This window comes from Urocitellus parryii, chromosome 6 (genome assembly GCF_045843805.1).
Source record: "Urocitellus parryii isolate mUroPar1 chromosome 6, mUroPar1.hap1, whole genome shotgun sequence".
Classification (NCBI taxonomy): Eukaryota; Metazoa; Chordata; class Mammalia; order Rodentia; family Sciuridae; genus Urocitellus; species Urocitellus parryii.
The window spans coordinates 47,616,193-47,629,557 of NC_135536.1; the positions used below are offsets into that span (position 1 = coordinate 47,616,193).

A 13,365-nucleotide genomic window follows, 5' to 3' on the forward strand; every position below is an offset into this window, starting at 1 on the left:
AAAAAGGACTAAGGATGTAGCTCAATGGTAAGAGTGTCTCAGGTTCAATCCCCAGTACGATAAAATATATAAAAATAAAGTGTTGATTTTCACATTTCAGTCTTGAAATCCACCAGAAATTTATTTCTGTGTGTGGAAGGAACAGAATTCCACTCCCATCAAAATGGTCAACTAATTGTAGTACTAACTCTTTCAGGTTTACTATTTTCAAATAAAATGAAATGTCATTCTCAATAATATTGCAAATGTACACATAAATAAGCCAAGGTCTTTGACTGCAATGTTCTTTTTTAGTTATCTACTTGTCTGTTCCTGCACTACTGAAAGTGTTATTATTACTATAAATCTTGTTAGTAGGTTAGGAAATACCCAATAAAACCATCTTTCTCCAATTTTTTTATTCTTCCAAATTGCTTTGTCCTTGATTTCCCATTTAAATTTTAAAATAAACTTGTCAGGCCACACTTAAAAATCCCTATAAGAATTTTAAATGAGAATTGTTATCTTTATATTATCACTCATGAATATCACAAAAGATTCCATTTATTCAAGTCTTTTCTTTGTTTTTTTAATAATCACACCATTGCCATAAGTTAATTTCTCAAGTGAAGAATGACTATATTCTGGGCTTCAATGTGCCTCAGTAACTTTAAAAAGATTCAAATCATCCAAACTATATCTTCTTTCTTTCTTATTTATTTATATGTGGTGCTGAGGATCAAACCCAGTGCCTCATACATGCAAGGCAAGCACTCTACCACTGAGCTACATACAGCCCCAGCTCCCCAAACTATATCTTCTGACCAGAAATGAATTCAGTTCAAAGTCATGAAAGAAGCTGGGAATGGTGGTGCACCCCTGTAATTCCAGCAACTCGGGAAACTGAGGCAGAGGGATTGTGAGTTCAAAGCCAGCCTCAGCAATTTAGCAAAGCCCTAAGCAACTCATTAAGACCCTGTCTCTAAATAAAATACAAAACAGGGCTGGGGATTTGGCTCAGAGGTCAAGTGCCCCTGAGTTCAATCCGCGGTACCCACATACCCCCAAAAAAGAAAGAGAAATATTATTGCTCTTAAGAAAACAGCAGAGGAACCACTCTCCAATGTATCTATGAGGCTATTTTATATTGACATTAAAGTGACAAACATGACAAGGAAACTATAGCTGGGCGTGATGGTGCACATCTGTAATACCAGCAACTTTGGAGTTTGAGGCAGAAGGATCAAAAGTTCAAAGTCAGTCTCAGCAATTTAGTGAGGCCCTAAGCAACTCAGCAAGTCCCTGCTCTAAGTAAAATATAAAAAGGGATGGGAATGTGGCTCATCGGTTAAGCAACCCTGGGTTCAATCCCTAGTATCAAAAGAAAAAGAAAACAAAAACAAAATTACACAATAATATCCCTCATAAACATAGAGGCAAAAAAGCTTTAATAGATTATCAGCAAAGTGAATTTAGCAACATATAAAAAGGACTAAAAATGGTAACCAAATGAGATGCAAGATTGATTTGGCATGTTATTCAATTAGTGAAATATATAATACTAATAGAATAAATGACAAAATCACAGATGGTATGGACAATGATCATACCAACAGATGCATAAAAAAGTGCTTGACAAAATGCAATGCCCGTTCATGGTTAAAAACTCAAAGAAACTGGGAGCTGAGGTTGTGGATCAGTGGTAGAGTGCTTGCCTAGCACACCTGAGGCATAGGGTCAATCCTCAGCACCACATAAAAATAAAAAAAAAAAATTTAAAAACAAGCAAATAAATAAATAAATAAAGGTATTTAAAAACTAAACTGGGCTGGGAGCAGTGATACACACCTGTAATCCCAGCTGCTTGGGAGGTTGAGGCAGGAGGATCATGAGTTCAAAGCCAGCCTCATCAACTTAGCGAGGGTCTAAGCAATTCAGAGAGACCCTGTCTCAAAAAAAAAAAAAAAAAAAAAAAAAGGACTGGGGATGTGGTTAAGCATTCCTGGGCTTAATTCTTGGCATCAAACAAACAAAAAAACCTCAATAAACTGGGAATAGAAGGTAACTTCCTCAACATGACAAAAGACATCTACAAAAAACTATAGTTAGTTAACATGTTACATAATGGTAAAAAACTGTTTTCTCTCTAAAATATGGAATAATGATGCATGGATGACCACTCTCTTTTTTTTTTTTTTTTTTTTTTTTGGTATTGGGGGTTGAACACAGGGGGCACTTAATCATTAAGCCACATCCCCATCAATTTTTTGTATTTTATTAGAGACAGGGCCTCACTGAGTTGCTTAGGGCCTCACTAAATTGCTGAAGCAGGCTTTGAACTCGTGATCCTCCTACCTCAGCCTCTTGAGCCACTGAGATTACTGGCATGTGCCACAGTGCCCAGCTTGGATGACCACTACTGCTGCTTTTATTTAACACTGTACTGAAAGTACAATAAACAAAAAAGAAAGAAAAATTAAAGACATCAAATTAGAAGTAAAAATTGTCTTTAATTCACAGTAATACTATAGAATTCCAAATCCAAAGGAATTAACAAAAACAAAGAGAGCTAGCAAACAAATGTCTATTAACTAGTTAAAAAGAAAAATATATGAGGTATCCACATGATAGAATATCCCATTTGAATCAAATGTATGATATGTCAAGATCATTGTATTGTCTCGAGCAACTAATAAAAAATAAAAATTAAAAAAAGAATACTATGAGTAATAAAAAGGAATACTGGCATATGTTATAATATGGATAAAACAAAAAAAATTATGCTAAGTGAAAGAAGCCACATACAAATGACAAAATATTGGATAATTTCATTTATATGAAATATCTAAAATAAGATAAGTTTATCTAGAACAGAAAACAGCCTGGTGGTAGGAATAGCAACTGACTACAAATGAGCATGAAGGACATTAGGGGGTGACAGAAACTTTCTAAAACTCGCTTTAATGACCATATATATTTACCAAAAAAAATAACTGAAATGTTTACTTAAGTAAATAAATTTTATCTACATAAATTATATGTCAAAAAAACTACTTGTTAAAAATCAACTAGATATCTGATGGTATAGTTCAATGGTAAAGCACTTGCCTAGCATGTGGTGCTCTGGGTTCAATCCCCAGCACCGAAAAAAGAAAACAAACATTTCAACTGAAGTCACGGATTTATTTTTCTTAATACACAAGACAAAAAACAAAGTAAACAGCTGTAGAATTCTGAGTGACAAAGAAAAATGACAATTTATGAATTTTCTCAAATTCATAAAGACATTTTTGAACTACTTTTAATCATGATACCTAAGTAGCCTAAAGGTCCTTTAGAGATTAAAGGCTACATTACTCAGGAAATACAATAAATTTTGAAGTTCAGATGTCTCAAAAAGTTTCTTTATAGACAGCCTTCAAGGATGTTTTATGATTATGAATTATAAAATGGGATTCCACTACTGTATTGAACAACTTATGTGCTCATTAGTACTTCATTTCATCTTCGGTGTAATGTCTATTCAAATCTTTTGCCTATTCTTATATCTTGAATATATTGTGTTGTAAGAGTTCCTTATATATGAAGTATCTATATATTTCATATAAAGAACAGGAATGTCATAGTCTCAAATTTTTTCATCTATTTTTGGCAGTGGTGCGGATTGAACCCAGGGCCACATATACATTAGGCAAGTGCTCTATGACTGAGCTAAAATCCCAACCTATGCTTCAAAATTTATCTAACAAATGTATTCTAACAGGCTTTACGTATTTAGGTCTTCTTTTTTTTTTTTTTTTTTTAGTTAGGGCATCAAGTCCCCTCTATCTGTCCAGATTCCTTTGCTACTGGAACTGCTAACTGGGATAGCCTACTTATTCAAAGCCTCAGCAAATATTTCATTTGACAGAACTCATTAAGAAATGTGGGGCCTCTTCTATGACTCTTTTTTAAAAAGAGAAAGAAATTTTTATAAATGATTATAAGGTCTACAGTATTGTACTTCAACAATATAGACCTAATGACTATGTACTCTCCATGAGAAAATAGCATGAGAATCCCCAGCAATCAAGCCTAACATCATCAAACACTGAAATAAAGCCAAATGCCTACCTGTAGACTCCTTTTCCCCTCTTCTTTTTAATATAAAGGGAGAATACTAAGTTTTATAATGAGAGCTTATGAGCCAGGTGGTGATACTGTGCTTGTTGCAGAACCAGACACCAAACCAGCAAGCATTTTTGGCCTAATTCCTGATAAGAGAAAGTCTGCGACCTCCGAGCCTACTTGGTATCCAACAATAAACCACAGCAAGATTTTTGTGGTTATTTCTTTTTATTTTCAGATTTAGTTCATGAGCTGTGAAGCTGTATTTTGGCCCTTTAAGCTTAACTCCAGTTCCCTCATCTTTTTTTATATTTTTTTCCCTAGTGGAGCGAACTCCAAATTCACATCACTTGTTTTCAAATCTGGATCATATAGCTTTCTTTCTTCTAGGTGTTCAACATTCCTCTTCCATTCTGATTCATGGAAATATTTGTCTTGATGCTGGGCCTTTTTAAAATTTTTTATCCCTTTACATTTGCTAATGTATTCAGAGTAAAGGAAGACAGTGATTCAAAAACTTACAATGCCCATTTTGATGGGAAATCATAAACAAACAAATTAATGTGGGAAGGATGATAGGAATTAAAGTAGTGCATGTATGTAAAGCACACTCTCAACTAGTAAGTTACATCCCTAGTCCCTCATCTATCTTTTTTTTTAAATTTTTTTTATTGGTTGTTCACAACATTACAAAGCTCTTGACATATCATATTTCACACATTAGATTGAAGTGGGTTATGAACTCCCAATTTTTACCCCAAATGCAGATTGCAGAATCACGTCGGTTACACATCCACAATCTCACCTATCTTTTTTATTTTATACTACTAGTCAACCTATTCCTGTATCCTTTATTTTGTTTTAGCAAAGCATAAAGTATAAATTCATTTCAAATAACTGCCAAACCATTAAAAAACATATTCATATATCATTATTTTTTCAAATGCAAAAATATACACTTACCAATACTATGAAACTGCCATCGCTGATGAATTCTTTCTGGAAGAAGTTGTAAAATTTTCTGAAAATCAATATGAACAAAACAAAGAAAAGAACAAAAATCAAATAATGATTCTACATCCTATGAAAAATGAAATATTAAAGGGCTTATTAAACCCTGAAGAGTTTCTTATGTGAAAGTATTACAAATAGAAAATAGCTCTGATAAGACTCCTGGGGCACAAGAATTAAAATCAAGAATCAGGGCTGGGGATGTGGCTCAAGCGGTAGCGTGCTCGCCTGGCATGCGTGCGGCCCGGGGTTAGATCCTCAGCACCACATACAAACAAAGATGTTGTGTCCACCAAAAACCAAAAAATAAATATTAAAAAATTCTCTCTCTCTCTCTCTAAAAAAAAAATCAAGAATCAATAAATAGGATGGACTCAAAACTAAAAAGCTTCTTCTCAGCAAAAGAAACAATCTGTGAGGTGAATAGATAGCCTACATCTTGGGAGCAAATCTTTATCCCTCACACATAAGATAGAGCACTAATCACTAGGGTATATAAAGAATTACACACAAAAAAGAAAATAGCTCTGAACTAATCTGATGGTGCTAGCATTCTTCAGCATTATTAACATCTTGATCAATATTTGAAAATCCCCATAAAACCAGCAATACTAACAAAGTTTTAGAATAGAAAATCAGTGAAATTTATTTTTTATGTTACAGAAAGAAAGTATATTTTCGATAATGATTAAATACTAATTCTTTTTTGTTTTTAAAATTTTTATTAGTTGTTGATGAACCTTTATTCATTTATTTGTTTATATATGGTGCTGAGAATCGAACCCAGTGCCTCATATATGCTAGGCAAGCACTCTACCACTGAGCCACAACCCCAGCCCCAAATACTAATTCTAATATACTTCAAAATGTTTATTTACTATTCCTAGAATTTCTGCATTGCGGATAACATTAATGAGTTTTTAATTCTTTAAGACATTAATATTTTTAGTTTTTTCTTTCTTCAAGTGTTTTTCCTATAACATTTTGATAAATCTAGTATGGTAATATTTTGCTTTCATGAAATATATTTGTACTGAGTTGGGGTTGTAGCTCAGTGGGTAAAGTACATGCTTAGTGTGTTTGAGGCCACAAGTTCAATCCCTAGCACTGAAAAAAAAAAAACAAGAAACACAAAAGACAAAGCTTGGTAGGAAGGAAGGAAGAAAAACAAATTCTTTGTACTGAGTGAATTCATGTGAACCCACATGTCATGATGGATCTAAGTATAAAAACAAAAATTTTAAATTTCATAGCCTTATTAGTTAAGCTAATATATACGGTATATAATATATATAATACAGTATCTAACACATATAGAATAAATACTTTTTACATATAATACTTTCAATATTTTACCTCTTATTTCTTTTATTATGTATTACTTATTTCTTTTAGTATGTATTACTTTTAAGTCAACAGCTATCTTATTGCTGAACTATACTGAGTCATCATCTATTTGCTAAATAAAATGTTTTTGTTATTATTGCTGTTCTTATTACTACTTTTATTTAGCAACATCACTGATTCAATGCTCCTAAGGACCAAATACTAAAGTAGACACTTTATTTAATGATATCTCATTAATCATTGCAATCATCTCAATAAAAGGGTTTATTCGTCTCAATTAACCAATGAGAAAATGGGTTATGTTGTAAGCTATAGGTTACAAAGCTAGAAAGTCAAAGAACAGATTCCAACCTCAATATGCCTATTTCCCAAACCTGTGTCTTTATACTATTTTGATCAAAGGATGACATGCATTTTAGGCTATTATAGAATGATGAAGTAATTATAAAGTTCTTCATATATACAAATGCTGGTTTCACATCAGATTTTAATTTATTTATATATGTATGTGTGTGCATACACACACACACACACACACACACACACACACACACACATAAAACCTTTATCCTTCCTGTATGTCTCCCACAGCTAGCCAACAACTACATAATCTTATTTATTTTGGTATGGAAAGAAATGAAAATATAGCAAAATTGAAATGAAGTTTGTGAGCTACTCAAAAGCATTCCTAAGTTATGGCAAATTATACTTCAGATATAACCCCTTATGTATTTTTAAGGGGCTAATAAAAGATGAAGGAAATTACATGTGCTTTTAACTACTGTAAAAATTTTTTAATATAAATTGCCCATATTAACATTATATAATAATGCTTTTTAAAAGAAGAAAACACTAGAAATGGGGATATAGCTCAGTGACAGAGTACGAGGTGTTTAGCATGCATTAGGCCCTGGATTCAATCTCTAGCACATGTTCACAAAAATGAAAAAGAAGTAAAACAAAACCTGATCTCACATGTTTTTTCCAATAAAATTTAGTGTCTTTTTAAAAAACATATTTCTATTAAAGAATAACAAATGATCTGTGTATATTATATATAGAAAAACATTATTTTTAATAGAAGGAATGCTCTGAAAGTGCTTCTATTAATTCATCAATCAGAACTCCTAATGAATATAGGACAAGCATGAACATTCCAAAGAATCCTTCTTAAGAATCATTACCTTGCTTTCTCTACGGATACTTTTATTCTTTCTCAAAATGTCAATGTTAATACTCGCCTTATAAACAATTCACATGAACACTTGGGAGGTTTAAGTTAAATTCTCCAGGCTTCAATGACTAATGAAAATTAATTGCAGAATATCAGTTGTTGTTGTCTGGAACTCTTAAAAAATCAATTTTCTTTCTTTTTTTAAAAAATTTTTTAATTGTGACTAAATCAATAGCTTAGTTGCTAAAAGAGATTAATCAGGTTGTTCAAATTCTTCTACACCATATCAAAACACTCAAAATACTAAACAATAAATTATCTTTAATTGGAAACAGACAAAATAATTTAAATTTATTTATTTAAAAAAAAATTTTTAGAGACAGGATGTTGCTATGTTGGTTGGCCTCAAACTTCTGGGCTCAAGTAATCCTCCTACCTCAGCCTCCCAAGATGCTGGGATTTAGATGCACCTCACCACACCCATCTAGAAACTGATTTTTAAATTCTTTCCTATGGCTTTCAAGTCACAAATCTAGTCCTGGTTTTCTACAGGTCTCTGAATCATCAGTAAAGATCACAATACTCCTATGACTATTTTCTTTGAAAGAGAGAATAAAGAACAAGGAGTTATTTTAAGTGGGGGAATGGTCTTCATTTTATGTGCACACTGAAAATGGAAAACACATTTTAGCAGAGCATCAAATTTTGTTCAGTTTATCTCCAAGTTGTTTCCTTTTGATTGTTTATAAATGCTTCCCCCGCTCCAATTCAAAGTAAAATAACAACTTTAAAAACATATAAAGACTATTTTGAACAACTCTGCAATGAAAAGTCATTAAAGCAGAAAAGATATACAGATAGATATATAACAGTTACGGTTCTGAAGTTTAGAAAAATGTTTGTGTGAATCTTACACAAATTAAAAATTTTACTAGTTGCAAACACAATGAATATCATGCTAATTTTGTGGTGTCAAGTACATAAAAACATAATTCTATCTGTACCTAAAGAATTCAAAAATTATAGCAATCAGGAATATTTATGGGTTAAAAAGTCATTAGTTCTTCAAAAAAGCTGGCAGATTCACAGTGGTTCATCATATACCTGATAATTTCGATATATTTCTTTATGTTCCCAGATTATTTTTTGATAATTAAAGTTATATTCATGGGGCTGAGATTGTGGCTTAGCGGTAGAGTGCTCATCTAGCATGTGCGAGGCCCTGGGTTTGATCCTCAGCACCACATAAAAATAAATAAATAAAATAAAGGTATTCTGTCCAACTACTTCTAAAAAATAAATATTAAAAAAAAAATAGGGTGGGGTTGTGGCTCAGCGGTAGAGCACTCATCTCGCACAAGTGCGGCCCTGGGTTCAATCCTCAGCACCACATAAAAATAAATAGATAAATAATGAAGGTATTGTGTCCAACTAAACTAAAAAATAAACATTTAAAAAAATAAATAAAGTTATATTCATAGGTACTTACCTCAAAAATAAAAAGTATAGCATCCAATTCCTCTCTTTGAGACTTGTGACCTAATATATTTTATAGAAAAAAATATGCATATTATTTTGTACTCATTAAATAACAATCACTTAATAAGCTTAAAATATTTCAAGCACTCTCCAGGCATAGTGGTGCATGGCCATAATCCCAGCAGCTTGAGAGGCTGAGTCAGGAAGATAGCCAAGTTCAAAGCCAGTCTCAGCAATTTAGTGAGACTCTAAGCAACTTTGAGAGACCCTATCTCAAAATAAAAAATAAAAAGGGCTGGGGATGTGGCTCAGTGATTAAGCACCCCTGGGTTCAATCCTCGGTAAATAAATAAATATTTCAATAGATATTTCAAGAGTTTTTTCAGTGATTCTTTAGTAAAATATTTAAAGCACACTCCACTTCCTGAGAAGACACTATTCACAGCATCTCTCTACTCTTTAGTAATTAAATTTAGGTTCTAGGGTTAGAGCTATAGGTCAGTGGCAGAGCACCTGCTAGTATGTGTGAGATCCTGGGTTCAATCTCCAAGACCCTTCCCCTTAAAAGTGGGTTCTACATATTTATGTCTAAAAATAAATCATCATATGTTGTAGAAACTTTAGATGAGTTGCAAAAAATGAAAGTATAAAAATGATATTCAAACATGTTGGGCAGAACAAAGAAAATAGGAAGGAGAAAGATAAACCTAACCAGAGAAAAAGCAAATCTAAGCCTTCATGAAATAATAAGGGTAGTAATATTAACCCATTAGTTTTCTTTCAAATTCACATCACTAGACCCAGAAAGAATATGTGAGAAGGATAACAAAAACCTGTCTGATAAAAAATAAATAAATAAAGTAATAGTAAAATCCTGAAGTCCAAGAGCCTCTTTTTAAGTTATGATAATTATTGAAAACATCAACATAAGCCAAAATATATGTTAACATCTTACCTTTCTGTTTAAGACTAGCTTCAATAGTCACAAAATTTTCAAAGAACACATAGTATATGTGTGAAAAATGTTGGTCAAAAAATTGTTTAAGATCGATAGATTCTGCATTTTCTGAAAAAAAAAATTAAAGTTTTTCGTGATTACTATGTCCATAAAGGTTAAATCACATTTAACAAATATATTCAAGTTTCCATCAAAGAATTGCTCCAAAAATTCTATCATATTAAATATTTGAAAAACATATTTGTCTATATCTTTGTTTTCACAATTTTAGTCTTCACATATTTTAGCTGTAATTAAAAAATACTGATCAAATCATCATAATCTGTTTCTTAAAACAGTATCTTCAGAGAGACTTATTCAAAATCATTCACCATCTCTAAAAAAGAAGTTTAGGTCTATTTTCAATTCCACACTACATTTCTAACTTCTCACCAAAACAGTTTAAAGAATTGTTTCTAAGAATAACTTATGACATCTGAAATACATTTATTAGTGACTAGGTACCAAACAATAAATTTCGAAAAAGCACTTAAATATTATAAAGCTCAAACACAGTACTGCTCTCCAACAAATTGTCAGTAAATAGCATGCAAAACTGAACATACAACTATATCCACAATAGAATACTGAAAGTGAAGTGACAAAGTACTTCAGAAACACAAAATTGTTTTCAAAGCTCAGTAAGACATAAATGTGAGAATAGAAGCCAAGTCTGAAACAGACATAGTAGTGAACACTGGGCATGAGGTAGTGAATAGAAAGATCATTATGGGTATAAACAAAAATATAGAATGAGGAATGCATGAAGCTTGATAGGATGTAGAAAAGCAACTCATTTGGCTGGAGTTGAGCACATTTTTAATAAAAGCAAAATTGAAAAAGAACCTTGAGATAGGTTAAAAATGTCTTGAATGCAAACAAAAGAGACAAGATTTGTTATTCTAAAGATAACTATGTAGTTGTAAGTAGTTATGCATAGAAGATGCCAAATTATTAGCACTGGTTGCCTCCAGGAAACATGACTGGTTTTACTATTGTTTGGTTCATTTTCAAGGGAAATGAAAATATTAAAGAAAAAAGGGGCATGGAGAACTTGTACTTATGTACTTCCTACTATTCCAATTTGTTTACAAAAAGCACATTATTTATTTTAAAACTAAAAAAAAATGTTCTAAAAAGCAATGAAAAAGATTTTTGAATCTAGAAATAAAATAAAGATAGCCCAGTGTGATAGAGTGCCTGCAATCCCAGCTACTCAGGAGGCTGAGGCAGGAGAACCACTTAAGCTCAGGAGTTTGGGACCAGCATGCACAATACAGGGAGATCCTGTCTCGTAAAAAAAAGAAAGAAAGAATAAACTAAATTGTTAACTAAATTTAAAAATCTGTTTAACTTTTAAAAGAAAAATCTGTTTCTTGGCGTGCTTTAGCTTCAATCATAGATAAAAATAAAGTAAAATAGGACTGGGGATGAGGTTCAGTGCTAGGGCACTTGCCTAGCATATGCAAAGCCCTGAATTCAATCCCCAATACTGCCATAATAATAATAATAGTAGTAGTAAAGAAAAACAGTAACAAAATATAGCTAGCACTTTAAACACTCTTTTGCATATTATTGTATCCTGTAAGTTTTTCGTGACATCTCATTTATGGAATTTTTCCTAGACTTCCTCTTTTGCTTTGCCAGTCCAAATCATAGGGATGGATGCCTCTCTCCTCTATTCCCTTGGATTCTCTACATTTTCTCCTATAGGAATAACAATGTTTCAAGCAGCAGTGTTGAGCAAACAATATATAATCAAATGTGATTTACTATGAATAATGTAAATAAATTATTTTTACTTTATTACATTCATATTGTAAAATGGAAATAGTCACCTTGATATAGACTGTATCACCTACTAATAAGCAAAACAGCACTACTTTATCTTGATTGGAAGACACAGATCCTCTCTAGACTGTTCACAGTTACTACCTTAAAACTTTTCATAGAACTCAAAAAATAAAGGCTAACACAAACTAAATGCTTCCTAAACACTGGACACTTGCCTAAGTACTTCACAGAATTTAAATTCTATAGTCCTCATAGCAACACTATGAAATGAGTACCTTATTCTATTTTATAGGCAAGGAAACACAGAGAATTTAAGCAACTTAAGTAGCAAGAAGCAAAGTCAGGATTTAAACACTAGGTACACCCTATATCTAGTGTTCATATTCTTAACTTCAATGCTATTTGACCTCCAATGTAATATAAGAAAAGACCACTGGTAATTTACCTATTATCTACCAGTACAAAAACTGTCATCAAATGCTAGTCTAATATATTTTATAGAATTATCGAAACAAAACACACATAACAGATATATATAAAAATATATTCTGATTTATTCCTCAGAGTAATTTAATAAACATAAAATTAGAATGAAATACGCTGTTATAATTACAATCTAGATTTCCTGAATTTAATGCTTTAAACACAATTAACATCCCAGGACAAAGAAGAAAATGAGAACAATAACAAACCCAAACAAAAATTCAAAACAAAAGAAGAGAAAACATGAGTCAATCCAAGATTTTGTGACGTGATATAAGAAGTCAAAATATCCTCTTAACTTCCTTCCCATATGGCATATTAACAAAGCCTGGAAACTACATACTTGCTAGTGCAAATAAAAAAACATACCAGATCAAAATTAGGCTAATTTATTTCTACCCTACATTTATTTGTAAAGAACTATTACAAAGTAAAAACTCTTAAGATATTTTTGAGCAGGCATGGTGGAGCATGGCTGTAATACAACAAGTTAGGAGGCTGAGGCAGGAGGATAGCAAGTTCCAGGCCAGTCTGGGTAATACAAGTAGATCCTCAGCAACAGTGAGACACTGTCTCAAAATTTTAAAAAATAAAACGTACTGGGGATGTGGATCAATGGTAGAACACCCTGGGTTCAATCTCCAGGACCAAAAGAAAAAAGGTTTTTTTTTGTTGTTGTTGTTGTTGTTGTTGACCAATTCACAAAATATATATGATGGGGGAAGAAGACAAACAAGGTAGACAAAATATATATGATGGGGGAAGAAGACAAACAAGGTAGACAAAATATATGAGTTTTTTACCTTTTTAATAATAATTCCTTCCAAAACAATAATAGAAGAAAGGAAAATGGAATAAGAAGGAAATGTAAAAAAAGATTATGGAAAAAATTCCACCAATTTTAAACTCCAATACTAAGTCCCATCCTTTCACCCATTCTGTTTCTCCTTTGACTTTTAGTGAGTTCTAATTATATCATATGAGCTATTATTAT

General features: G+C 32.1%; 1 protein-coding gene across 9 annotated transcripts in view; it reads right to left on the reverse strand.

Moving 5' to 3' along the window:
- Ralgapa1 (Ral GTPase activating protein catalytic subunit alpha 1) overlaps positions 1–13,365 on the reverse strand; it is a 233,008-nt gene that overhangs the window by 186,297 nt on the left and 33,346 nt on the right. For all 9 annotated transcript variants that reach the window (XR_013343785.1, XM_026414280.2, XM_026414271.2 and 6 more), the window contains exons 2-4: positions 10,053–10,163; positions 9,108–9,157; positions 5,050–5,107 (exon numbers count right to left, since the gene is read on the reverse strand). Coding sequence is in view for 8 of the 9 variants with exons in the window: in XM_026414280.2 (XP_026270065.2) it covers positions 5,050–5,107; positions 9,108–9,157; positions 10,053–10,163 (219 nt within the window). In the remaining variant the exon portion in view is untranslated. The remainder of the gene's footprint in view (positions 1–5,049; positions 5,108–9,107; positions 9,158–10,052; positions 10,164–13,365) is intronic.